This window comes from Balearica regulorum, chromosome 10 (genome assembly GCF_011004875.1).
Source record: "Balearica regulorum gibbericeps isolate bBalReg1 chromosome 10, bBalReg1.pri, whole genome shotgun sequence".
Taxonomy (NCBI): Eukaryota; Metazoa; Chordata; class Aves; order Gruiformes; family Gruidae; genus Balearica; species Balearica regulorum.
Genome location: NC_046193.1, coordinates 15,142,244 through 15,167,131, shown reverse-complemented (window position 1 = coordinate 15,167,131; position 24,888 = coordinate 15,142,244). Strand labels below are relative to the sequence as shown.

The following is a 24,888-nucleotide window of genomic DNA, read 5'->3' as shown; positions in this document are numbered from 1 at the left end:
CATGTTTAGTGCTTTCATGACTCTTTTAAGCCTTCATTTTTCTTGAAGTTTAATGGATTATATGATTCTTTTTCCTCTACAAACCTTTTCATTTATTGTGTCTAACTTTGTACTCTTTACTTGAATTATGAGTTGGTCTACTTTGTATTCCAAAATGCTTGCTATAGAAATGAATTTGACAACTACATCTACATAATTTTAAAATATTTATGCTCTCTACATTTATTAAGGATAGTTTATTGCTTTTGATATTTACCTTGATTCTGCATTTGTTGATTAACTTGTCAATGTTGTGATTGCTTTACAGTATCGCTACAGAGCTGTTCGCTTCCTTTTAGGTGTGTCTATCCTTCTTGGTCAACAACAGCTTGGGTGTCTGGAGGTTTTTGGGGGGTTCTGAGGGTTCTTGTTGTGGGTTTTTTGTTTGTTTTTTGGGGCTTTGGTTTTTTTTTTTTTTATGAAGACTGTAAAAATCGTGACACTGATGGACAAGCCAATTAGGATAGCGGAAACTGAGGACAGACTTATATGCGTGTGCCTGTGTGTACCCACATAGTAGCTTATCAGGTGCAGTAGACAAGCTGTTTAATGCCTGAAGAGGAAGAATTTTGGAAAAAAGTACCAATTTTACTTTAAAAATAAATAAAAGGGAAAAAGAACCAAAACAGATGAAGATCTAAAGGAGGCAGCAGGAAGATATTTTAGCAGCATGTAGGGCTCCTGTTAAAACTTAACTTGTCTATACTGGCATTTAGAATGGATCTGAGCTTTGCTTTACTCTGGGGGCTGTAAGTTCAGATCCCAGTACAACTAGAGTATGCTAGTATTGTATTTGACCTATAGCTTTTAAATAGGTTAACAGTGATTTTTGTGCATCTTCCATTTAAAATATATTATGTTGAGGGCTAGACTGGTTGTGCAAAGGGTGTTGAGACAGGTTGAGAGGCACGCAGCTTTACTATCAGGAGCTAGGGGTGAAGACGTACATCAACTCACTGGTGATGGGCAGAGTGGGAAAAACAAAGCCTTGTTCAGCAATAGCCCAAACGCTGGTGTGTTATCAGCACTGTTTTAGTCAAAATTCCAAAACACGGCACCATACAGGCTACTGTGAAGAAAGTTAGCCCCATCCTAGTCAGCCCCAGTTCAATTGGGAAGTATCTAGTTTTTATCAGGACCTGCTCATCAGGCCTCCCTCAGGTTCCTGCTCGTGATGCTATTAACGTTAACTGGAGCATGTTGTGCACGGGGTTGGGTGCTGCTTGGTTGGTAAGCTTTGTGTAGGCACTTTCTTGGGTCCACTAGTGTAACCCAAAAGCTACAAAGAGGCAGTAGGAGAAAGGGGGTGGAGGAATGGACGATTCCCCTGGTGGTCATAGTCATGCGCTAGGAGAATCTGCTGTAACAGCAATATGGGGGTTTCCAGATGCAAACCAGAGATCAACGCTATGAGAGCAGAATAGACAAACACTGTCCCAGAGGGGTTGGGAAACGCTGCTGCAGCTTGTGTGAAAGGGAACAGAGCTGCAAGGGGAAGGCAGGCTAAGGGATTGCAAATGGATGGCCCTTAGCATCATATGCATTAAGGTACCTAGGTACTATGCAGCAGACCACAGTCTATTTTAATTTTAAGTGTAGATAATTTAGCTTGATTGACCATGCTAAGAAAATGGCAATATATTTAAACAGTAATAATTTTGATGGTTTTTTGCTGCTAGATTAAGCAGGGGAAGCCACGTGTAGTGGATTCAACTCCATCATAATCTGTGTATGACGTGAGAAATCGGTCCTTGTCAACACCACCAGGATTGGTTGCATGCATCACATTTAATGGGCTTTCTGTTCAGTAGCTTCTGTGGGTGGTGAAAATGGAAAATAATCCACACAAGCTTTTCCCTTCAACCCCATGTAGAGCATTAAATACCATCCCCATGGAGAGAACCTAGGCTATACCTGTCAAAGATGCTTGAGCACCTCTTCTAGTTTTGTAATTCTTCTTGGCTTTTTCAGAACAGAAATAGCAACAGCATGCTATATTTTGGCTCAGTGAGAGGGAGAGAGTTTCTTTTAATTAGAGGCCATTTTCTTAAACTGGAAGAACTCAAAACGTGTAGTTAAATTTCGTACAAGGGTGGGAGTGGAGGATGCTGAGAGATAAAGCCGCTCTAGCAGAAAAGTGCTAGTAGAAAAACTGAGTGATTTTAGAATAAAATTATTTCTTTTTGTTAGTGTTTTTAAGTATTCTTTGATCAAAATGGTAACTCCTGGCTGCTAGGAACAAGGATATTCATTGCTATGTGCTTGGGTTAAATAAGCAATACTCTGAATTGTGTGGATTTCATCCTTACAAAGTGGCAGTGAGAGGAGGGAAAGAGTAAAAAAATAATAAAGCATGAAGAGAGGGGAGATGGCATGCAGGGCAGTTCTTCATTGTACATCACTTCTTGAACGTGGTGCAGAATTCAGATGTCTAAGTAGGAATACACTTTCTACATAATCAAGCCTTTCAGATGGAAAAATGTCAAATATACATTCAAGGATATAGTTTTGTAGGATAAAGGGCAGTTTAGAAAATGCAATGGAAAAATCTGAAGTTAGACATAAATACAATTTACTGGAGAGTTACTTTGTTCCCTTAGCTACAGTGCGTGACACAAGATGTCTTATCTTGATGAATTTAAAAAAAAAAAAAAGAAAAGAGATTTTGTAAGACCTTAAAAAATCTAAGTTGTTTTCATTTTGCCATATACATTTGCAATGTTTTTACAGTGAAATAGAGTAGCAGAATTAGGAGTGTCAAAATTAATGAACAGGTGATGTTAATATGGGAAAATGACAAACTTTAAGAATACTCCTCAGATTGTTTCTAAAAATACTCATTTATATTAGCACAGAGAGATAATAGTATTGTAATTGGTTTTCTTTAATATAAACATTTTAAGTTAGCAGCCCATTGTGCATTATCTTGTGTTCTCTTGTTACAACCAAATTCGTAGCTTTCCTAGAACAGCGCTCACACGATTGCTCAGCAAAAACCTTGAACTTGGTTCCCAGCAGGTGGTAATCTCAACACCTTGTCATTAAGGACAAGTAATTGTATGATAAAATAAAAGGGCATTTTGGAGTACCAGCACCATCTCAATTAAACCTAAATCCAATGGGGAGGTCTGTGGAGGCCGAAAGACAGCCTTAAAGAATTAGTGCCGTTGCTTCTTACAGTCACTACAGTGAAAGTAATTTCCAAAGATATTCCAGGTTTTTGGTCTCTGACTCTAGAGATGCCATATAACAAGCAGGCATCTGTCTCAATGTCCTAGGGACCTGTCTTTAGGTGAACCTTAACTTTAGTTTGGGGTTCTCCCTGTGTATTTCACACCAATGATTCTACAGCTTCTGCAAGTTAAAAAATGAAGCGTAAAACAAAACCCCTAGGCCCCCAAACCAAATAAACTTGGAGAACTGAGACCTATGTTTATATTTCCCCTAAAAAATACATTAAATGTATGAGTAGTATTTATATAGGCTGGGAAAATTCAATGTGCTATTCCTCAAATTTTACAAATCTGTAATAATATTTTAAAATATATGAGTGTACCTCTACATTTTTCTTAATTTTTGCATTCTTATTTTTCAGGGTGTGATGTCGAATGCCAGTGTACTATTTGGGGTTTTTTTGTTGCTTTTTTTTTTTTTTTTTGGTATGGGTTATACAGATTTGAGATCTGTTGTGGCTGTAAAATTAGCCTATTTGCTATGTTAGCCTTTAATAGTATATTCCTACCTACAACTGCAGGAACACAGCTTGAAGGAAGTTTAATTAGGAAAATGAGGCAGATGAAATAGGCAATGTAATGTATACGTGCAATATGAAGAAGAGTAAATACACTTTTCATCTGAATAGTCGGAATAGAAACTGTGTGAAACTGGGCTGAAATTTTCTTTTATCAGAAATGGATTTCTTTCATTTTCTAACGTTACTATGTAATTGTCCTCCTTATTACTGGCATTAGAAAGACTACTATCATTAAAGAAGAAACATCTTTCACCAATTATATTTAGTTTCTGTTTTAGCTGGCAATGACCTCCTCATTATGTGAAAAATGGAAATCCCCGGAGGAACGGACTTAGTGAGGTGATTCCAATCAGCTGGGAAACCCTGCGCATGCACTGCCTGCATCTCATGACCTGCACGTGTGTACCTGTACTGTATTGATTCTGCTTGTTTACAGGCCATTCAAGCAATAAACAGGTAGAATTCAGATGGCTGAAAACTTGCTCTGCTGGTAGCAGTTTCCCATCTCCTGCACTCTGGAATATTCCAGCCTTGCTGCAGTGTGTTGCTGTGCGGCCATGGATTTTTCAGTTGCACCCATTACTCATTCCCCTAATGTATTTTTTAGCATTGGTATTGGTTCTGAGCACAGACAATCATGCTTTACAAAAAAACAAAGGATCGCTAGGGCAGAAAGCAGCTTTTAAGATTGTGAATAATTGTTTAAGGAAAAAAAAAAAATCCCATAATCCCCTTTCAGAATTGGAGAGAACAGCACTGGGAAGTCTGCAGTACTACGTAGTGCAACCAATACAACTGACACACTTGTTTGAAATACATGCTATATTTATTTAGTCTGAATCAAGAGATAGAAATACATTATTCAGATATATTATTGTATAATAAGCAAGTAGAAAAAGTTTTAATACATACATTAATTCTGTCCATGAGATTTAAAAATGTTCTCATAATTCTGGGTCACCCAGTTGGACTGTAACCTGATTCTTCAAACTATTGCTTAGGGAGGTGTGAAGCTAGTACTTTTACTTTACTGATCCTTTCTGGACTCTTTTTAACAAGATGGCAGTGAAATAAGTAAAGATGCGTGTGGTGGGTGTATTATGAATACGTGGTATAGTCAACCTAAATTCTATGGTCCACAAAATCTATATATGGATCTGTTTAGCATTTTCTGAAAATGCATTTTTAATTGTTTTTAAAGCATTGAAAATACTCAATATTACAGAGCAGTGGTGACCCAAACTCTGTGGCTAATAATGTTACATATGTTTAATTTGGTAAATTTGAATGTTTGTATACAGGATGTCAACTCAACTGACAAAATCTTTTTTTGAACATCTCTCTTGAGGTATGAAAAAGGATGTATGGCATTGTTCTGATAGGGCCATCCAATATGTATTTTTCCCAATACCATTTAGGGTTAATTTTAATGAAAACATTCCAGTGATGAAATTATGGTCAGTAACTTATAGGGTCTGGATGATGGTAAATATCCTGAAGAGATCCTTCTCCTTCATGGTGCTACGTATTCTCCATAAGTTCATTGGAGGTTGCACAAACAGCCTATGATGATGTAGAGATTTGTAGAGTTCTGGCCTTGGTTTCCAGTTGTGAAGGAGCTTCTTGGGCCAGGGAATTCTGCCACTTCCTACCTGCCTCAGGTTACCTGCTGGAGAAGTACCTACTGGCTACAGTGCTGTGTTCAACTTCAGGTAAACCCAAATGTCAGTTTGGGAATTTGGGCTCTGTTCCATCATTCTGGTATGTTCTGCCCGCTGCTTTGTGATCCTAGCTCTTCCCATTGAACACTCAGGATTTCCCATTAATTTAACATCTCTTGTATGCAGATGTTAAATGGAGGTCTTGAGGCCAGATTAGTAGTCTGCTATCAAGTCTAAATAGGATTCCAAATCCTCAGAGTTAAAGGGGGACAGAGAAATACATTTTTATTGTATGGATAGTACGATATTTGGTAGGATAGTGGAGTATTTAGATATGTAATAGAATATTTAGGATATTTAGATATTTAAACTAGAAGAGAAGATCTTTATATTGGATTTCTTGTTCAAATAAAAATGGTTTTTTATTGCTTATCAACTCTCCAATATGATCCTTGTCTGTCCCAAATCCACCACCTGCAGCGATGTTTTAACTTGGCAAAGCTTTTACCTTGGGGGATACCCTTGTCCTTAACATGAAGCCCTTAACACAAAATTAGCCTTGGTTCTTGTAATTATCAATATTTGTTCCTTTCTGCAAGGAAGGAATTGAAGAATTTTGCAATATACACTTCAGATTGGGATTTGGTTATTTTTTTTATAGTGAGTTTGAGAGTCACCGTTAGACTAGCAAGACCCACGGAAGCCCCTAGTAATTTTAGATAGATGATTAGAACAGAAAAGCACCAGGTCATCCTTTTCCAGTTTCCCTGGAGTCTCAGTTGTCAAAGCATGGAATCCAGGCCTTATTTCCAATGACATCAACCTTATCTTGCTATTGTTGGTTGTTTTTTTGATTATGGCAGCAAACAGTCAGAGGACTTCTCCTGGTGATTATCAAAATCTCAGGTTCTCTCTCAGGTTTCCTTAAATTGAGTTTCAAAGCATCAGATTTTTAAAATCAGCATCTGTTATTTTCAAGTCTTGGTTCTGTGTTTAAGTCTATCCCATGTCTCTGGACAGTGCTTTTAGTTATCAGTAGCCTGGAAGACAGAATAAGAAATGATCGGTAGTACTTTTATTTCTGTCCATAGTATTGCTAGATGCAATGGCAGGTGTGGTAGTACATTTGATTTTCCAGATACTGGAGATAATAGCTTACAGTTAATCACTGGATGGTAGTACTGGCTATTTAATGTGTTTTGCTCCTTTTTCAGACATATTTCTTACACTGCAAAGAGAACCATGTCTCTTTATCAAATCATGTAAAAATATCCTTGGATGTTTTAATCTGAATGAGAAACCCCCACGGGGGGTTGCTGATGGACTGCTTAAGAGAAATAAGGAAGATTAGTTGAAGTTCCTAGTAATTATTGTTTTCAGACATCAGCACAAGGTAGCAGGTGTTTCCTCTAGTAAGCTATTCTTCTGGTAGCTAAAGAGACTTTACTTTTGTATGCTGTCAAGTTTCAGGTTTAATATACGGTAAGGGACACATCTTCTCAGACACTTAATCTTCTGTTGACTTTATGGGGAAAAATATAATTATAGAACCTTTTCAGATCTTTGAAACAGGGATGGTTAAAATCTTCACTCCTTCATGGTCTGCTCAAGCATTTCCTTCAATCTGTGATTTTCAAAAAATAAGATAAGGTGCCTGCTTAGAGAATGTTTATTTTGAACGTGTAGTCATCTGATTGGTTACTAAGTTTTATACTATCTATACTACGTTTTATGTATGTTTTTCTGGTGTGAAGCCTGGCTAGATGCATCTGCTATCCTTAATTTAATTTAGTTAAGTTCTTTTGTGGAATCAGATAGCTGAAAAAGCCAGAATTTCCTTCCAAAGAGCAAGCACTTCTCAAAGACACTTTCAACGTGTGTGTGCACTTAGAGGGGGTTGTTATATGTACTTTTTGTTGGAGCAGATACAAGGAATGGGACCTTAAATTAGAATAAATCTTTTAGATTAAGAACCAGGTCTTACTAAACACAAGGCTTGTAAGATAAGAACTGCAGCAAGAGATCCTACATGACTCTATCAGTATCTTTCCCTATCTGAAGCAACTTAGGAAACTGAATTTTTTTGATTAGTCACTTGGTTCAAGCAAGGTAATGTTAGTGTAATGCTTTTGGTGTGTCTGAAGTATTGTCACATGAAATTCTTCATTACTTCATATTTTACCCTGCAGCACCTTGGATATTTCTGATTGAATTAAATACTTTAAATACTCTAGGGCTTAAAGACCTAAAATAGATACTGCGAGGATTGTGCCTTAGTTATTTAAGAAGGATTTTCATCCTCAGGAGGAGAGAAAATTTTAGTGAATGAAAGTGGAAATCTTTGGCTGGCTTTGAGTAAAATGTTGCACAAAACTATTGATCATCTGCACGTTTCAGTTGCTCAAACTAGAAAGCATGGATAGAAAATGACTAAATATGCTTCCCTTAATTTGTCAGTATTTCTTCAATTGAGGTGTTTAGTGGAGAGAGATTGATTTAGAAAATGTGGTTTCTCTATTTTCTAAGTCCTGTGTGCATTGATTTGCATTGTAGCAAAGGGCACATGTAATACTATTTGTGCTTCTCCAAGCACATGACTCAAATGCAGAACAAATGAAAATGGGATGGAGAAATGACATTCTCTGTCTAGAATTTTGTCACCCTGCCAAGATGATGAGAAAAGCATTTAAGAAATTTTATATAAATTTTTTGCTTTGGAAAGAAGCCCTTTCCACCACCCCTTCAAGAAACGATACTTTTAGGAAAGCGTTACGAACCTTTCCAAAACACCCAACGCCTTGGTGAGCCCTGGAGGCACTTTTCTTTCAGAAGCTGCATAGGCAATTTGGTTGTCTTACTCCTGTTATTTGGAAAAGTGAAGTCAGTCTCTTAATTATCTTAACCGTTGTGTCTTTCAGACCCTGAAGATTAACATTGATCATGCTGAGATTTGGGCAGCACCTCATCAAGCCCTCTGTGGTCTTCCTGAAGACTGAGCTCTCCTTTGCTCTCGTGAACCGGAAGCCGGTTGTCCCAGGACGTATCCTTTTGAGCAGTGGCTCGACGATGGGCAGGAGGAGCTCGGTGCACTTCAAAGGCCAGGTAGGATGCTCTGCGGGTTTATTCTGAAACCAGACAGGGGAACGTAATACGCTTGATCGGTGTTGCAGAACTGCCGAAAACAGTTGCTTAGCAACTGTGACCTTAGAGGTGAATTTCTATTGACCTTTTCACCACAGAAGATGTATAAACAACCAGGTGTTACTAAAAGCATTTTAAAGTGTATCTGAGGTGGTACTGTTTAAATTTCATATTATGCTAAATAACACATCCTGCTTCCCTTGTAATAATGTCACTTATTTTTAGATGTGGTAACTTCTTTATGGAGGATTTTCAACTTCTGTTAGCTAAATGTACACAGTTTGTCAAATGGCAGCAGACTCCTGTATGAAGACTCTTATTTTTTGGGACAGATTGCTTTGATTAATTTAGGTAGGAAAGGATTAAATAAACCATCTGTATAGCACACATTTCCTGAGGTAAAAAATTAAGCCTCGTGTTGTAAGTAAAACTCTCAGTTTAGAAACTGCATGGGGACTTGATTCTGCAAGATGCTAAATGTGCGCCTATTTTAGCGTATTTTGTAGTGTAGAATATTATTTTCCAGTCAAAACTCTGCTACTGTGTAACTTGTGCTGATCTCAGTGGCTGGAGGTGGAACTTTTCAGAAATACTCAAGACTAGTCACTTCATTTCTGTAGAGGTCATGGTAAAATTTTAGCAGGAACTCAGGCAGTGGCTGCATGTGTATTGGGAAAAGAAGAAAGTTGCCTGGAGTTTATTGAAAGTTTTCTTGTTCTCATGTAGTTTTATGTTTTTTCTTTCATAGTTTAAGGTATAATTTAAAATTTAGTAACCTTTAATATATTATTTTTAAACCCATAAATGTGTTTCTTCTGAAATATGGAATCTTCCTCTTCTCCTGTCAGTTCTGTAAATTATAATAATTTTATATAGAACTCTTCTCTACACCTGCTTTGAATGGTGTCTGTACCAGAAGTCAGATCTTTTGGTTATAAATGCATGGCAAAGATGCATAGACTTTATAGAAACTTTAAAGGTGTTACTATTTCATCAATATATTTCAATGAATTAAATGAACAGTTCTTCTCAACTTCAAGTTTCCGAAGTATCTGATATAAATTAATGATTTATAGATTTTTTTCATAAAAGCAATTAGCACTTTCAAAGCTATCTAAAGACAGTATCATATCAGTCACTGTGAGATGCAGAGCCTGTAAATGCCTGAGGAATATGTTCATATGTGCATCGTCCAGATGAGAGAGTAAATAAAATGTTATCTGAATTGTGTGTGGAAGTTTTAAAAAGAATAGTTAATGATTTTTTTCCATTAACCAGTTCAGTGAACAATTGCATCTGTTGTTAAAAATAAAGGAGAGTTATTTTCATCTGAAAGACGCTTGGTTTAAAGTTTTGTGAGCACCCAGTAGTGACAATTTAAGCAGTCTATAAAACTTAATTATTACAAGCTTCTTTCCTTCTTAAATAATTAAAGATTATAAACTCTAGTTGTATAGTTATTGCTGACTGTTTGGCAGATACATTTATTTGCTCAGGATTAGCTTTGTTATCCCATAATGAGTATTGCAGCATATTTTATAGTGTCACATTGTTTTAATAGCTCATGTATTGTAATATATAATGTAGTCTTTGTTTCTCCATTGAATGAATGTTCAGGTAATAAAACCCCAACCCTTTCCCTTTCTCATTACAATAAGAAAAAATTAGAAAAGATCTTGATGCAAAGGCTAGAATACAGTATGTGAAATAGAGCAATTTGCAGTTGTAAGCCTTTAAAATGTCTCTATAATGCAGCATTCATCTTGAGACCTGGCAGTAACAAGTGTATTTTCTTTGTTTTATGGCAATAATTTTATCTGCCTTGTCTTTGGCACACTTCTGACATTCCTTTTCATTTTTTTTTTCAGTAGAAAATAAAATATTAATGCGTGTGAATTAGAGAGACAAAGGAAATCAGTTTGAAAGCCAGCTCACTCCAGGTGGTGGCTTTAATTAACTAGTAAGGTTGAAATTCCATCTTGAAACCAAATGTAGGATTGGAGTTGTGAATTTGCTGTAATAGTTTTAAAATAAAGCCGTGCTCTGGAAAAAATTCAGTCAAAATGATCTCATGGAGTTCAGTGTTCATGATTTGAGCAATGCCAAAGCGTGCTTGTTCAGTTAACACATTACAAAGTTTTGTTTTGTTTATTTCAGCTGCCAATCCTGTGAATTCAGCTTGACACTTGAAAGTCAAACTGTGCTAATGGTAACCATGAGTAGGAATAGCAAGAACATAGTAAGAACATGGTAAGGGAAGAGTTCCCCTCAGTTCCTGGGGAAAAAACTGCCTCAGTTGCCCCAGCATTAGACTTCTGTCTAACGGGTACACGCTAGTTCATGGACTCAGGAACCTGAAAATGTGATTATTGCAGATTCTTGAATAGGAAGTTACTGAGATCTTACTATTGAGAAAGTGGATATCTGGCGTTCAACTAGTATCTTTACTGTGTAAGCTAAAATATGTACGCGTTTGACAGTAGTAGCAAACTCATTCACCTCTTTTGGCACAACCAAATGGAGAGGGAGAGCTACACGTGGTCAATGTGCAGGATTAGTGCGTGCTCCCCTCAGGGCAGCCAGTCCCTCTGCTGTCACCTAATAGGAAAATGGTTAAGGCCCAGAGGTGTCTGGCCACAGTCTGAAGATGGCAAGTCACTCAACTCCCATGACAAAGTGAGGAGTGCGTACCTGTCTGTTCTTGCATATAGTTCAAGGGGGAAAATGGGGCTTCCCTGTCCCTTCTACTTGTCTGTCTTATTTCAGAGCAGACAGGCACACGGTATCAGGGACAGTCTTGATAAATGAGAGATTGTTTTGGGGAGTATGTTTTTATGTTGCTTTTCTATTTTGTACAGAAATGGTATGATTTTGTTTTGCTAGTGCCTGTGAATTGTTATGGAGCCAAGAGTCTAGGTGGGAATACTCTATGCAGTGCACTTCTTAGCAGTTAGCTTGGGAGTGGGGAGGAGGCGAGCTGGTTATTGTGTAAGCTTGCTGGGATTTGTATGCTTATTCAGGTATCAATACTGTTTGCTATGAAAAGTAGAGTCCCTCTTTCTTCTAAGTTCTGTTAGCTTGCTGCTCTGCAAAGAGAGATTGTGAAAGAAGTAATTTGTGGCTCCCTTGAACCACTGCGCAGTTGTTTTAGAGGAGGTGGCTGTTCAATAGGTGGAATAGTGCAGGGATGTGTCTATAGTCAGCGAATACATCGCTTCTGTCACACAACAGGCACAAGACGAACTGAATCAGCTCGTGCAACCAGCATGAGTTGAGCTTCTACTTGTCATGTTGCTTAAATTATTTCTTTCAGAGCCTTGTTGCTTCCGTAGTTCAGAGCAGGATGGTAGTGTCTTTTTAAAGAAAATCCATCTGCTCTTTGACAGGGACTTTTTGTTCTTTAATATGGAAACAAATACTTTGTGAATGACCTACCATTTTATTGATGTTTTTCTAGCAAAACACCATAGCTTTACATGGTTTTGCTCACATCTTCGATAAATATGAACTGTTTTTTTATCACTGCCTTTCTCATTGCATTGTGCAGGGTACTTGCTTTCATCTTGTGTTAAACATGAAAAATGAATTTGAACATTAGTAGAATCCATTCGGGGACTAGGACTTTTATTACAAATAAAATTATTCATTTGTTATGTCAAAATTTTTTTCAGCAGACAAGGTATTGATCTTTGGATTTGTGTTCAGGATGCCATAAGAACTAGCACAACAGGAACACAGCAACATTTGTGAATTGATTGAATGCAATATGTAATGACAGAGACAAACATCAGATCTATGGCAATGCTATATTATACAAAGCATTTTTCAACAGTTTATTGAATTGGTTATTAAAAAGAACAGGCTTTCCAGCTGGGAACAATGAACTGCGGGTTATCAGGACCAAGCAATTTTATAGAAATTTGTGGTGGACAGTGTGGCTCCTTCAGTAAGTGCACATGTACGTGTGCGTGTAATAAATTGGAATAAACACTTTACAATAACTTTTCATCTGGGTTTGATTATGAAAAGGTTTTTCCATTTAAAAAAAAAAAAAAAGAAGACACTGTTTAACTATTATGTACTGCACTTTGCTGAACTATTTGGTATTGCTATTTCCATAGAGATCTAGTGTTTTCCACCAGAGAGAATTCTGATTGTGGGGAATAGACCATAAATAAAAACCTATAGCATGTGATATTTTCTGGCACCTTCATCACTACATGAAGTTAATGGTCATTATTTGTTGCCGAGACAGTGTGCTGTACTGTGAGTTACTGCAGGTTGTTCCTTTTATTAATGAGTAGAGAAAACATTAGTTGAACCAGATGCTTCTTCAAAGACTTGATAACACCCTAAGCTGCAGTGTAATTGTTCTGGGTCTGTTGCATGGGTGGGCTGGGACCCGGGGTCATGCAATGTAAGGATAGCATCTGCTTTGCTGTACGATTTGTCTCTTTGAGCTTCCCTGTCATATGCTGTCAGAATTGTCATATTACTGGAGACTGACATATTCTGTATTGTTCACAAATGATTGCTGCTTCTCTTAAAAGATTTGCAGTTAGAAAGAAGTTATCCTTTTGATTAGTATTGTTTGTTACTATATTTTAAAAGTAATTTTTAGTTTACTTACAGTCCTGACAGAATTTCAATTGAAGATAGCACACTGACTCTGGAAAGAACAGCAGTATTCTCCCACAAGTTTGAGGAAAAAAAAGATAGTGTTTAGCATGTATATGAAATTTTAATTCTTCAAAAAGTTACAGAACTGCTGTTTATTGTGATTTAGTTAGTTTGTACATTGCACATTTATCACATCTGTATTTATGCTACATAATTATGAATTTTATGAGTTTTAGCCTGAATAAGTGTTAATATTTGCCATAAAACTAAGATTCAGAAAATAAAATTCAGTTATTGCAGAATATATAAATTTGCATTTACATATTGCAATAACGTACACTGCACTGTTACAACTACATGTTATACATATCGAATCCTGTGGGAAAGTACTCTGTAGTGCTTATTACAGAAACTTCATATGCCTTACTGTTATTATTGGTTTACTTTAGCACAATGCTAAGGAGCAGTCATGCTCCTTTTAGCTCTTCCGAAAGCGAAAAATAAGGGGGTTTGGTAAAGACTTTGTAACCTAAATATGATCCTGGAGATAGCAAGGGAATCACATAAAGACAGAACATGTTTGGTACAATAAGGACTGAGCTAATGTCCAGTAACTCTAGAAGAAGAGAGTACTAGGAAGAGGATGAAGTACCTTTGCTGGGGTAGAAAAGACCTCCTGAACAGGAAGAACAGATATAAATGATGGATCTTGTGTGAAAATGTGGGGGAAGCATAGAATATATTTCTTCAGCAGGAATGCAGAAGAGATACAGACTTACTTTCTGTATTGTCAGTATTAGATAAGTTCTTTCTGAGATACCTTACTGAAGCTGTTGAGCATCGGTGGAAAGTTTCATTATTTTTTTTTTCCCCTCAGATCCCAAATAAAGCTGTTCCACGACTCTTCCTTATATGAGCAGCCCTGATCCCTCAAGTAGGACTTATTAATGCCATAATGTTTACTTGCACACAAGAGAGTAAGAAAAACAGTTCCTATGCTTGGTAATTTTTAGCTTAATTAAGCTATGTGGCGCAGAGAGTAAGGACTGCACCTTTGGCAGCAACAAGCCAGTAGATCAGCTCTACTGTATTCTCCAGCTACCTTCTGGGAAAGAGGTTCTCCTCGAACAGCCCAAGGAATGAGTGCTCCTGCTCTGTGTGTATGCAAACCACTTGAATCTAGTGGTGATAGAGAGGCCAGTTAATTATCTCAGGGATGGAGTACTTTGTTTGCAGACTACAAACAAAGGGATGGTGTTTGACTCGCATTAGGAAATGCTGCTTCTGAAGCTAATAGATTCAGGGCTCTGTGCACAAAAGCTTGTCTGTCTGTCTGATTTGGGGGGGCTGGTGTTCAACTGTATCATTTGGTCTGATAACAAGGCTTTCTCTGCCTTCAAATCCTGTCTTGCTTGTAAGGTGCTTACTATTAAAGGAAAATATACCTCACAATAAGGATTTACCCACTCTGTTTGCATTGTTATAGTTGAATTAACATAATAGTGTTAATGAAAATCCTATTCTAAATGCTTTGTGCCAGTATTTTAAATAGAAAGAAAAAAATGAAAGTAATGAAATCAAAAGTATTTTTTGCTGATTTGCAAAAGGATTAAGTTACTAGCTAAATTACTCATTTACCTGCATTCAGCAGATTAGCGATAAGAATTTCTTCAGGTTGTAGCACAACCTGGAAGAGGTATTAAAAAAAAGCTGTCTTAGGGCTACATCTGGGAGAGGCAGGAGCTGCTAGGTTGGAGCCTCGTGCATCTCGCCAAATGCCCTGGAGAGATGAATAGCCTCTTAGTGATGTGTTCAACTGACCTTCAAACCTCACTGCATGGAGTGTAACGAGATGTCTGGAAAATGGGCTTGTAAGCTTGTGTGTCGTAACAGGTTGGATATGTGCAATTAAATTTCTTGGCTATATCAGTAACATATGCTGAAATCCAGCTAAAAAAAATCAATTTCATTTTGGTCTAACCCATTTTATTCATGTGTTGGTCATCATCAGTGTTTGGAACTTGTAAATGACTTAAAGAAAACCACGCTATGCACGAACCTCTCTACTGCTTTGTGTGTTTCATGGGCACTCACCATGCAGTTTTGAAGGTGTGTTACTACTGTATGTCCTCTAAAAGTGGAACTGCTTGTCCTTACAAGCTCCAGGGACACACACAAGAAGTTTTGAAACGTAGTCAGTGAGTCCGACCATTGTGGTACTACTTATGCATACTTACACCATGCCCATAAAGTAAAGAACAATTTGGAAAGCCCATTCTTGTCATCATGAAAAAATGTAAAATGTCTAAATTTTAGATCAATTGGCTGATGATTGCTATGGAAAATCACATTTCATAGAGGCTGCCTACTCTCTTGCCAATATTGTGATTTTTATTTTTATATTATTGTTGAGACCTTGTTTTATATAAAAGCAGCTTATTTTTTTGAAAGGTTGAAAATTTTTAATTAAACTTACTTTCATATTTAAAATTACTTCACAGTTACAGCCTCCCATTTTGTCGCGTTTATCCTTGTTAACAATTTGCAAAGCACATTGGCATTTTCACATCAACTTATGGCTATAGTTTTATAGTAACTGACTTAAGTGAATTTGTTTTGAGGCTCCTGTCATTGGAGTCGCAGAGATCATCTGGAAAAAACAGTTTACCCATTTGTATTTTAGCATAGCAAGAAATTTGGCTAAATGTTTACTGAGAAAAGCCTCATACTAAGAAGCTGGAAGAAGTCAAGTTTAAAAGACAGAGGAGCAAAGCTATGTAGAAGGAAGTAAAATTAAGAGGTAGCAAACTTCTATGTGAAAAGTGGCAGGGCAACTGAGATGGGATTCGGAAAAGGTATTGTGAGTGTTTCCTTTGAGCTTTAACACAATAATTGGTATTCTTGTTTAAAAAAACTGTGAAGTCCGGTTCATAAATAATGAATACTTTTAGTCTAGCAGTTATTTTCTAGTCTAGTAGAGAGCCAATTTGTAATTGGTGTGGTTATTGAACAAACCTGTAATTTTATCCTTTTTATCATATCAGTAAACCCAAACAAACTCAACAGCCATAAATGGACAACAGATAACAAATACAAAGGGCGTGTTTGCTGCCGTTGCAATTTTGCCACTACAGAAAATTTAAGTACCTGCATCAATAGCAGATATCTATGTGCTTTGTATTGCGGTACCAATTACCATGAATTTTATACAAGAAAGGAATAAAAATATTTTTTTTCTCAGCACATAACTGGATTTAAATTCAGCTTTTTAAAATTCTTTTTGTTTTAAGTAGTTTCTGACTAATGAAGGAGATGACAGTTACAAGCCGTTCCTGTTACAGTTTCTGCATGTTTAGGACCTTTTGTCCTCAACATAGCCATCAGAATGTGATATGCAGCACACACACAGTTAACTGAGTCTGGGCAAGGTATTGCATGGCTTGCTCTTATGGCGGAATATAATTAAAAGAGATGATTGGAATACATGGTTATTCATAATAGATGTCACACAATTACCATAAGTAATGCAATCCATGCAAAATCTCCATTTGTAATGAAAATAGATTTGCTGGAAAGTCAATTGGAAATTTCATTTATTGCTTATTGTTTCTAGCATATTGGAATATTTTGTGCTATTCAGTGTAATGCAACTATGTTTTCTTGAAGTACATATTTTTGAGAGGCATCTGACATGAATTTCCTGTTGTACCTCCTAAGAGGAGATCTAGTGAGACAATGTTAAACTATCATCTCTTCTGTTTTCTGAATCTAGAATGTTTGCTGTGAAGACCCCAGTATATAGTATTTTTCTGTTAAAACATACATTAATATTCCTTGGTGTACCACAATTATAATCTAAATAAGATATTTCATAATTTCCCAAGTAATCATCTTGTACTCCTTATATTTAAAGGACCTGTGTCATGGTTTAACCCCAGCCAGGAACTGAGCACCACACAGCTGCTCGCTCGCTCCCCACTGGTGGGACAGGGGAGAGAATCGGAAGAGTAAAAGTAAGGAAAACTTGTGCATTGAGATAAAGACAGTTTCGCAGGTAAAGCAAAAGCCACACACACAAGCAAAGCAAACCAAGGAATTCCTTCACCACTTCCCATCGCAGGCAGGTGTTCAGCCATCCCCCGGAAAGCAGGGCTCCATCACGTGGAATGGTGACTTGGGAAGACAAATGCCATCACTCCGAACGTTCCCCCCTTTGTCCTTCTTCCCCCAGCTTTATATGCTGAGCGTGATGCCATATGGTACAGAATGTCCCTTGGGTCAGTTGGGGTCAGCTGTCCTGGCTGTGTCCCCTCCCAACTCCTCGTGCACCCCCAGCCCACTCGCTGGTGGGGTGGTGTGAGGAGCAGAACAGCCCTTGGCTCTGTGTAAGCGCTGCTCAGCAGTAATGAAAACATCCCTGCGCTATCAACACTGTTTGCAGCACAAATCCAAACCATAGCCCCATACCAGCTACTATGAAGAATATAAACTCCACCCCAGCCAAAACCAGCAAAACCTCCAATAGTGGAGAAGGGAAAAAAGGGCATGCTATGTACATTAGAAATAAGCAGGAATGCTCTCTGAAGATACAGAAATGAAGGAATAGCGCAGTGTGGTGTGTTGCTTTAGTACCTTCTCGAGGGCAGAGAGAGTGATAAGTAATGCCATAGCCTAATCTCTTTGGACTACCTGCTGTAGATGTCAATCCTCTGAGGGTAAATCCAATTTACTGTATTCCCTCAGTAAGTGCAGACAAAAGAGGTCTTAAATAGAGTCCAGTCACTGATAGGGATTTTTTCAGAGGCAGCATAAGGAAAACTCTTCACAAAAGGAATATTTTGATTGCAGTTGCTTTACTCTGAAGCAGTACTAGACTTCTGGATACCTGTGCAAAATAACCGAGCTTTGAGATGCAAGGCCCCAACTCTGTTGGGCTTCACCCTTTCTGGCATCTGTTGTTTTTTAGGTAGGACAAAGTCCTTCCCTCCCTCTTTTCATCCTCTCTACTCCTGTAGTACAGTTAACTCATGCCCAGCCATGTACATGCAGTCTCTCCCACTGTGCTGTGTGCTCGAAGCTGCTCAGTTGTGCTTCTTCGTTTGCTTAGGAAATGCTCCTCTGTGGGTTTGAACTGGCAGGTGAGACTATCAAAGACAATGATTCCAAATGGCCTTATAATTGCTTTGCAGAGCTTCAGCTGAGGGTCAAGCACCTTCTTTGAGCAAGGTAATTGGATAAATTATGTTTTAATAAGTTGTCTTGTGTAAAGTTATATATGAACATAGCAGACAATGGAGGCTTTGTTGTAAAATGAGGCTACTGTAGGCAATGGAGTGCATAATTCATTGATACAGATGTATTTCACTTTATCACTCATACTGTGTCTAGGTTTCTAAGATTGCACAACTGTGTATAGTCTGCTATTCATTCGCTAATGTATTTTACTTTTTGCTGTTCCTTGTAACCTGCTGACTTCTGTTTCTGACCAAAACATATAAACCTCGGCACCTCTCAGAGTGAGCTGTCTTGAGCAGATGTTCATGTACAATAAAAGCTGAAAATTCCCCTACTGATATTCTTCAGTTTAACATCATACTGCATTCAGATGAGTGGCCTCTCTACCAAAGCTGCCTGAGAGCAGTTAGTTTTAGTTCAGGATTTGTTACCTTTATCAGTTAATAATTGGGAATGCATTGAGATTACCTCACTGCTGTTTGTTTCCTAAAATTGGAAGTTGTGTGCAATGAGTATGAGTTTAAATAGGTCAATTTGGAAATTCTACTTTTCATACACTCTGGTCTGATGGCCTTCATTGTAGCTGAATACAAGGTTTTGCTCTGATGTGTATGTAAAAATGTAACTATTTATGAATATATTTTACAAATGTGTTATTGTGTGGTTCTGTATTTTCTGTCACTCCCAGGTAGAATTTTGCCTTGTTGCAGGGAAAGAGTATATGGCACAGACTATGTATTTGTATTATGCCATAGAAATGAACGTTGCCAGGATTCAGGCATTGCAATGGAATCACTATAAGCACACATTTCAGGAACGCTTTCTTAATCATCGTTAACAAAACTGAGCCTAAGTTGGAATAGAACCTAGCTTATTTGATATGTAGTTCACTCTACTACATTCCTATGCCAAGGATAAAGTTGAGAAAAAAAATATTGTAAGGATATAGTTCCATAAATAAATGGCATTCCTGGCCAAGAAGAAACCCAGAGCTCAATTGTGAAAACATTACATTTCTGTTGTATTGAATTCTTATTGACTAATAGGAGTTATCTGTAGCCATAAATTTGAAGCTGGCCATACATGAACTATAAGCAGTGATTTTTTTTTTTATATATTTTTTTTTAATATTGAGAGTAACGTAGTGACTGAAACAAATTGCTGGAGTTGAGAAGCATTCGTTATTATTTAGTACTTTGAAATCAAGATTCGGCATTTCTTTAAGGTTAATAGGAAGCTATTATGGAATGATAATGATGGTATCTGTGGGTTGACATGGAGGAAATCAGAATAGTTGATCTCTTTCACTGTCTGAATGATGGGGACTGTTGGTGGGACAACAATGAGCTGTGACATTTTTTGCCATTCTGAAATCTTCAAAATGAAATCATCTTTATAAGAAAGATTGATATAAGAAAGAAGAAAAAGATGTACATTAGGAAGTGAAGATAATTGGATAACCTTTCAAAGAAGAAGTGGATCTGATTTGTGAAGGGGTATCATTTAACTTTGAAAATAGTAATGGAGAATTACAAATAGAGCAGCTTTATTGATCTGCGATTTGATATTCCTGCCAGGAGTTTGAAAAGGAACATAAAATTACTCTATTGCTAGCTGTCTATTAAGAGCTAATTTAGAATTTGTTAAAATTCTGCTTAACTTATGTATTACTGATTGTATTTCGTTAAGTCTAAACACTTAACTTCTGTGAATTGCTTTCAATGTATAGCTAAATTGAATTAATTTGAACTACATCTGAAAAAAAGACCAGTGGTTTTGGATTTTAATTTTGCCTGTTCATGAGGACACAGCAGGATACCTCTGCCAAGCATTGTCTACCTGTTGAATGTTTGGGTGCAAGGACTACCAGCAATGTTGAAAACAGTCTAATGCTTTCTTGTTAGAGCCAAATGCCTTGCATCTCAATGTTCGATTGAAATTTTTGGCAGAAAGTCCACCTAACATATTTGCAAAATGAAATTACATGTTTCCCCTTCACCTGCTCACCCCAGCTAATTCCTTTAGCTCCAGGTAGCGCAAATGAAACAGAAAATGAGAGCAAACTTTTGAATATACTCCATGTTGCATCGCTCCATTGTGGTAGAGGGAAATTGTGTTGCGAGCAAAAACTTTATAAGCACTTTGAAATAGGATCAATGTATTTTTCAAATGACTCCTTCAAAAAAAATTAGTGAGAGATTTCAGAAGTGGCTGTTTACTCTGAGTTGCAGAAGAACTAGTAGACTATTGCAAGCAGGCTCTTTGGCTTGGGGTTTTGCGGTTTGGTGCTTTTTTTTTTCTTTCTGCAGTCATTTTGAATGAACATAAAACATGAAATTGCTACCCTTCTTAGGTAGTAGGAAGATTTAAAAAAAAAATTTAAAAGCAGAAAAAGCAGCTACCTAATTAGTATCCGGTCATGTGGAAGGATGCTAATGATATCTCTGCTCAATTAATGCTTTCCTACTATGACCCTATCAACATTAATAAAATAAGTTATACTTGCTTGTCTTTCAAAAAAAAAAAATTCTGAATTTGACCTGGAGAAAGTTCATCACAAAAATAGTGGAGTTGTATAATTCTATTTTTATCTTAATCTGAAAACAGTGACGTTAATGGAACACTGCTTATTTAGCATAATATTTTCCTGAGGTTATTTTAGCTTTGCAAACGGTGAAAGTATCCCCTTTTTGTTCTCCAGTCCTTAACAAAATAAAATGCAATGCATTTAATGTCAATTATGACTTGCTTATAAATACCACGTGGTATTGAACCATCTTTTAAAAATGTGGAGAAACATGCTTCTTATATGAAGGTTAGGTATTAACTGAAAGGATCTGATGCAAACAGATGTTTGCAGAAAGCAAAACCCAAGAAACAGCTTACAATAGCATTAATGTATTCAGCTGAAAGAGCAAAATGGGAGAGAATTTGGAACTAAACTGAACTGTTTTCTTTAATGCTTGTAACATCTAGCTTGGTTTTTTATCATGTAGATCAACTAGTCATCTATTGCTTAATTTTCTTGATTTTTACACAGTTAAAAGTTGGAGGAAATGTTTTAGTTCAGTTATAGTCATTAATAATAATAGAGTTGGTGAAAAATTTATTCAAACTGGAGCACAATAGAGAGAACAAATTAGACTGTGTTAGAAAGCATATCAGGCTCAGGTTAGCTGCGTGGCAATAGTGAGTTTTGTGTAGGGAGTGAGGGGCTGTAGCACAATGTGCAGATACGTATTTCTATACTGTGCTCCTTCACCTGCATGTGGAGTTCTTTTCTGTGATGATTGTTTTTCTAAAATTTATTACATCTTTATATACAAATCTTAAACTGTTTGACCCATTTTTAAACTACAAGGACACAAAATGTCAAGACTGGGATTGGGTCAGGACAATTTCAAGCACAACTAGAGGCTGGGCGGAGAATGGATTGAGAGCAGCCCTGAGGGGAAGGACTTGGGAGTGCTGGTTGATGAGAAACTTCGTATGACCTGGCAATGTGTGCTTGCAACCCAGAAAGCCAACTGTATCCTGGGCTGCATCAAAAGCAGAGTGACCAGCAGGTCAAGGGAGGTGATCCTGCCCCTCTACTCTGCTGTCGTAAGACCCCACCTGGAGTACTGCATCCAGCTCTGAGGTCCCCGCTACAACAGAGACATGGACCTGTTGGAGTGAGTCCAGAGGAGGCCACAGGCTGAGAGAGTAGGAGTTGTTCAGCCTGGAGAAGAGAAGGCTCCAGGGACACCTAATTGTGGCCTTCCAGTACCTAAAAGGGGCCTACAAGAAAGCTGGAGAAGGACTGTTTACAAGGGCATGGAGTGATAGGACAAGGGGTAATGGCCTTAAGCTGAAGGAGGGTAGATTTAGATTAGATATTAGGAAGACATTCTTCCCTGTGAGGGTGGTGAGGCACTGGCACAGGTTGCCCAGAGAAGCTGTGGATGCCCCATCCCTGGAAGTGTTCCAGGCCAGGTTGGATGGGGCTTTGGGCAACCTGGGCTAGTGGAGGGTGTCCCTGCCCATGGCAGGGGGGGTTGGAACTAGATGGTCTTTAAAGGTCCCTTCCAACCCAAACCGTTTTATGGTAAGATGAGATTTTTTTTTTCTGTATATATGAATGATTTACTTAATCCAAACCTGTCGTGAGAGTGTAGGTCAGGCTGTATTCATCCTTAAGTAAAAACGGATCCATTTATATGGCATTCACAGCAGCATTGTTTGTTTTAGTCTAACTCTGTTATATAGTGTTGCTTCTTTATTCTAGTCGATGACTGTATTTTTTTCAACATTCATTTGTCTCTTAGAAGCCCATGGATTTATCTGCTCATTCCTATACGTTACGGTGCTTGAAGAGTAGAGGATAGTCTGTAAAACTAGGGGAGTGCTTTGTGTGCAAATCAAATGGATGATACTTAGGTAGCTGCCTTAGTTCAGAATTGGGAGAATTATATTACAGATTTAGAAAAGTAATGGGGTTTGATCCTCCTAAATTAAATAACAGGATGCGTAATAATGAGTATTTTGATATGAAATGGATACAAAGAGTCTGGAACTGCTAAATGAAAGAGAAAAAAGTTAATATTTTAACCAACTAGTAGAAATACAAGGACTCCTTCTGTGTAATGGTTGGATTGCTTTTTTGCCTATATATTCCAAAAAAAACCTACTGCTTTTGAGATGTTTCTCCATTTTTCCCAATATGTATGTGGGGGTTCAGGGGAAAGGCAATGATGTGCAGTCCAGCTTTGAGTATTTTCTTATATTCTCCTTGATCTTTAACAGTCACATTGATGGTACCTGAACGAATTTAATTGTACCTCGGCTAACGTGTTGTCCATAGGGGATTATTTTGGATATCAGAGTAAAGAAGATAATGTGATTTGATGATTGCGCTTTGTCACGACTGAAATGGCACAGAGAGATGCTCCATTTGTCTTTTTAAATAATGAAAGCTGAATCAGGATTGTCATCTGATCTGTCAGAGGATTCAGCAGCAATAACTATCTTCCATCTCATTACTTCCCTTTCCCTTTTGAAACTTGTTTTTTTTTGCAAGAAAAATTGTCAGCTGGTGTAGATCTGAAGTGTTTGTTGTGCCCATTTACTGCACGAGTTAAGGATGCATGCTTACTTTTTAAATGTTTTCACTGAATTGGTAATTTTGTGAGAAGGATGGTATTGTTCTCGATTGTCATAGGGACCTCCTATGTTCCTTATTTTTGCAGGTTTGAGGAGAAAAAGAATGGCTTACCTAATCCAATTATGTTTTTAACTCATGTGTTTAAGATTGTTGTTAAGGTTTTTAAAGCAATATATGTTTTGTGGCTTAGATTTTCAAAGCCATTGCTGAGATGATGAGTGACTTCTGTGATAATAGTTTCCACTTGTGGGTGGGGAGAGGGCAGTTTGATTAACTTTGAAAAGATCAGTATTTTTCCTTCTTGAAGCAAGATGTGTGCTCTTGTTATTCTTTACACTGTACCAATTAGTAGTCACAGATTGTTGTGTATTTCTCCTCACAAAGAAGGGTAATAGATAGCTTAAGATACTCTTAAACCAAAGGAATTTGAGAATATTTTCCAGTTGGAATTCCGATACTTGAGAACACGTGACCTTCAAAAGCATGCATTTAAAAGTGCTTCATTTAAAAACTAAAAATGTCAGTACAAATACTGGACGGAAAAGGAAGAGAAATGATGTGGAGGTATAATAATGTTTTGTGTTTTTCTCATGACAGACATTGAATGTTAGAATGTCCTACTATTGGAGGGCTGAGGAGGTTCCTCGTGGATTCCTTGTCCCGTAGTATTGGAAAGCCAGCAGACTCATATAAACCTAATGTTATTCCAAATCTTGAATCTAATTTTTGTTCATTGTCAGTTGAGCTGCTGCAGTCTGCAAAGTCTCTGCTGTCAGAGCCACTGAATATCTGTTTAAGAAGGTCCTTTGTGACTTCCTAATTACATTTTGTGACAGTCCTGCTTTGTTCAGTATAATAATGAAATGGAAAACTTTCAAAATTAGTTTTAATATAAACATATAATATATGCAACACGGTGATAAACCTTGAAAAACTGCCATTCACACTGAGTAATTAAATATCATTACCTTTAGTTACTACTAGATTGTCTGTATTTTGTTTGTTAAGTAAAGAGAAGCATAAGTGTGCTGCATATACTGAAAGCAATTCAATTTGCCCAATTAGCAAAGTTTAAGATTGATTTCAGAGACGTGTTTCATCTTATGATATTAGTTGTTTTATGCCTCTTGATGTAAAAATCTTACATCAAAAAAGCCTTAAAATGTTTTTCCTTTTTATATTGTTGAGGCTTAATTTAACTCTAAAACTTCCTATGAGATTCAGTTGAAAATTAAGTTTAAAATATCCATCTCATAGAAAAGAAAAAGGCAGTCATCTTTTTTCCATCATGGTCC

General features: G+C 37.3%; 1 protein-coding gene across 9 annotated transcripts in view; it reads left to right on the top strand.

Moving 5' to 3' along the window:
- FHIT (fragile histidine triad diadenosine triphosphatase) overlaps positions 1 to 24,888 on the top strand; it is a 615,120-nt gene that overhangs the window by 177,702 nt on the left and 412,530 nt on the right. For all 9 annotated transcript variants that reach the window (XM_075762300.1, XM_075762299.1, XM_075762304.1 and 6 more), the window contains one exon: positions 8,373 to 8,494. In XM_075762300.1, coding sequence (XP_075618415.1) covers positions 8,395 to 8,494 — 100 coding nt within the window. In that variant the 5' untranslated portion in view covers positions 8,373 to 8,394. The remainder of the gene's footprint in view (positions 1 to 8,372; positions 8,495 to 24,888) is intronic.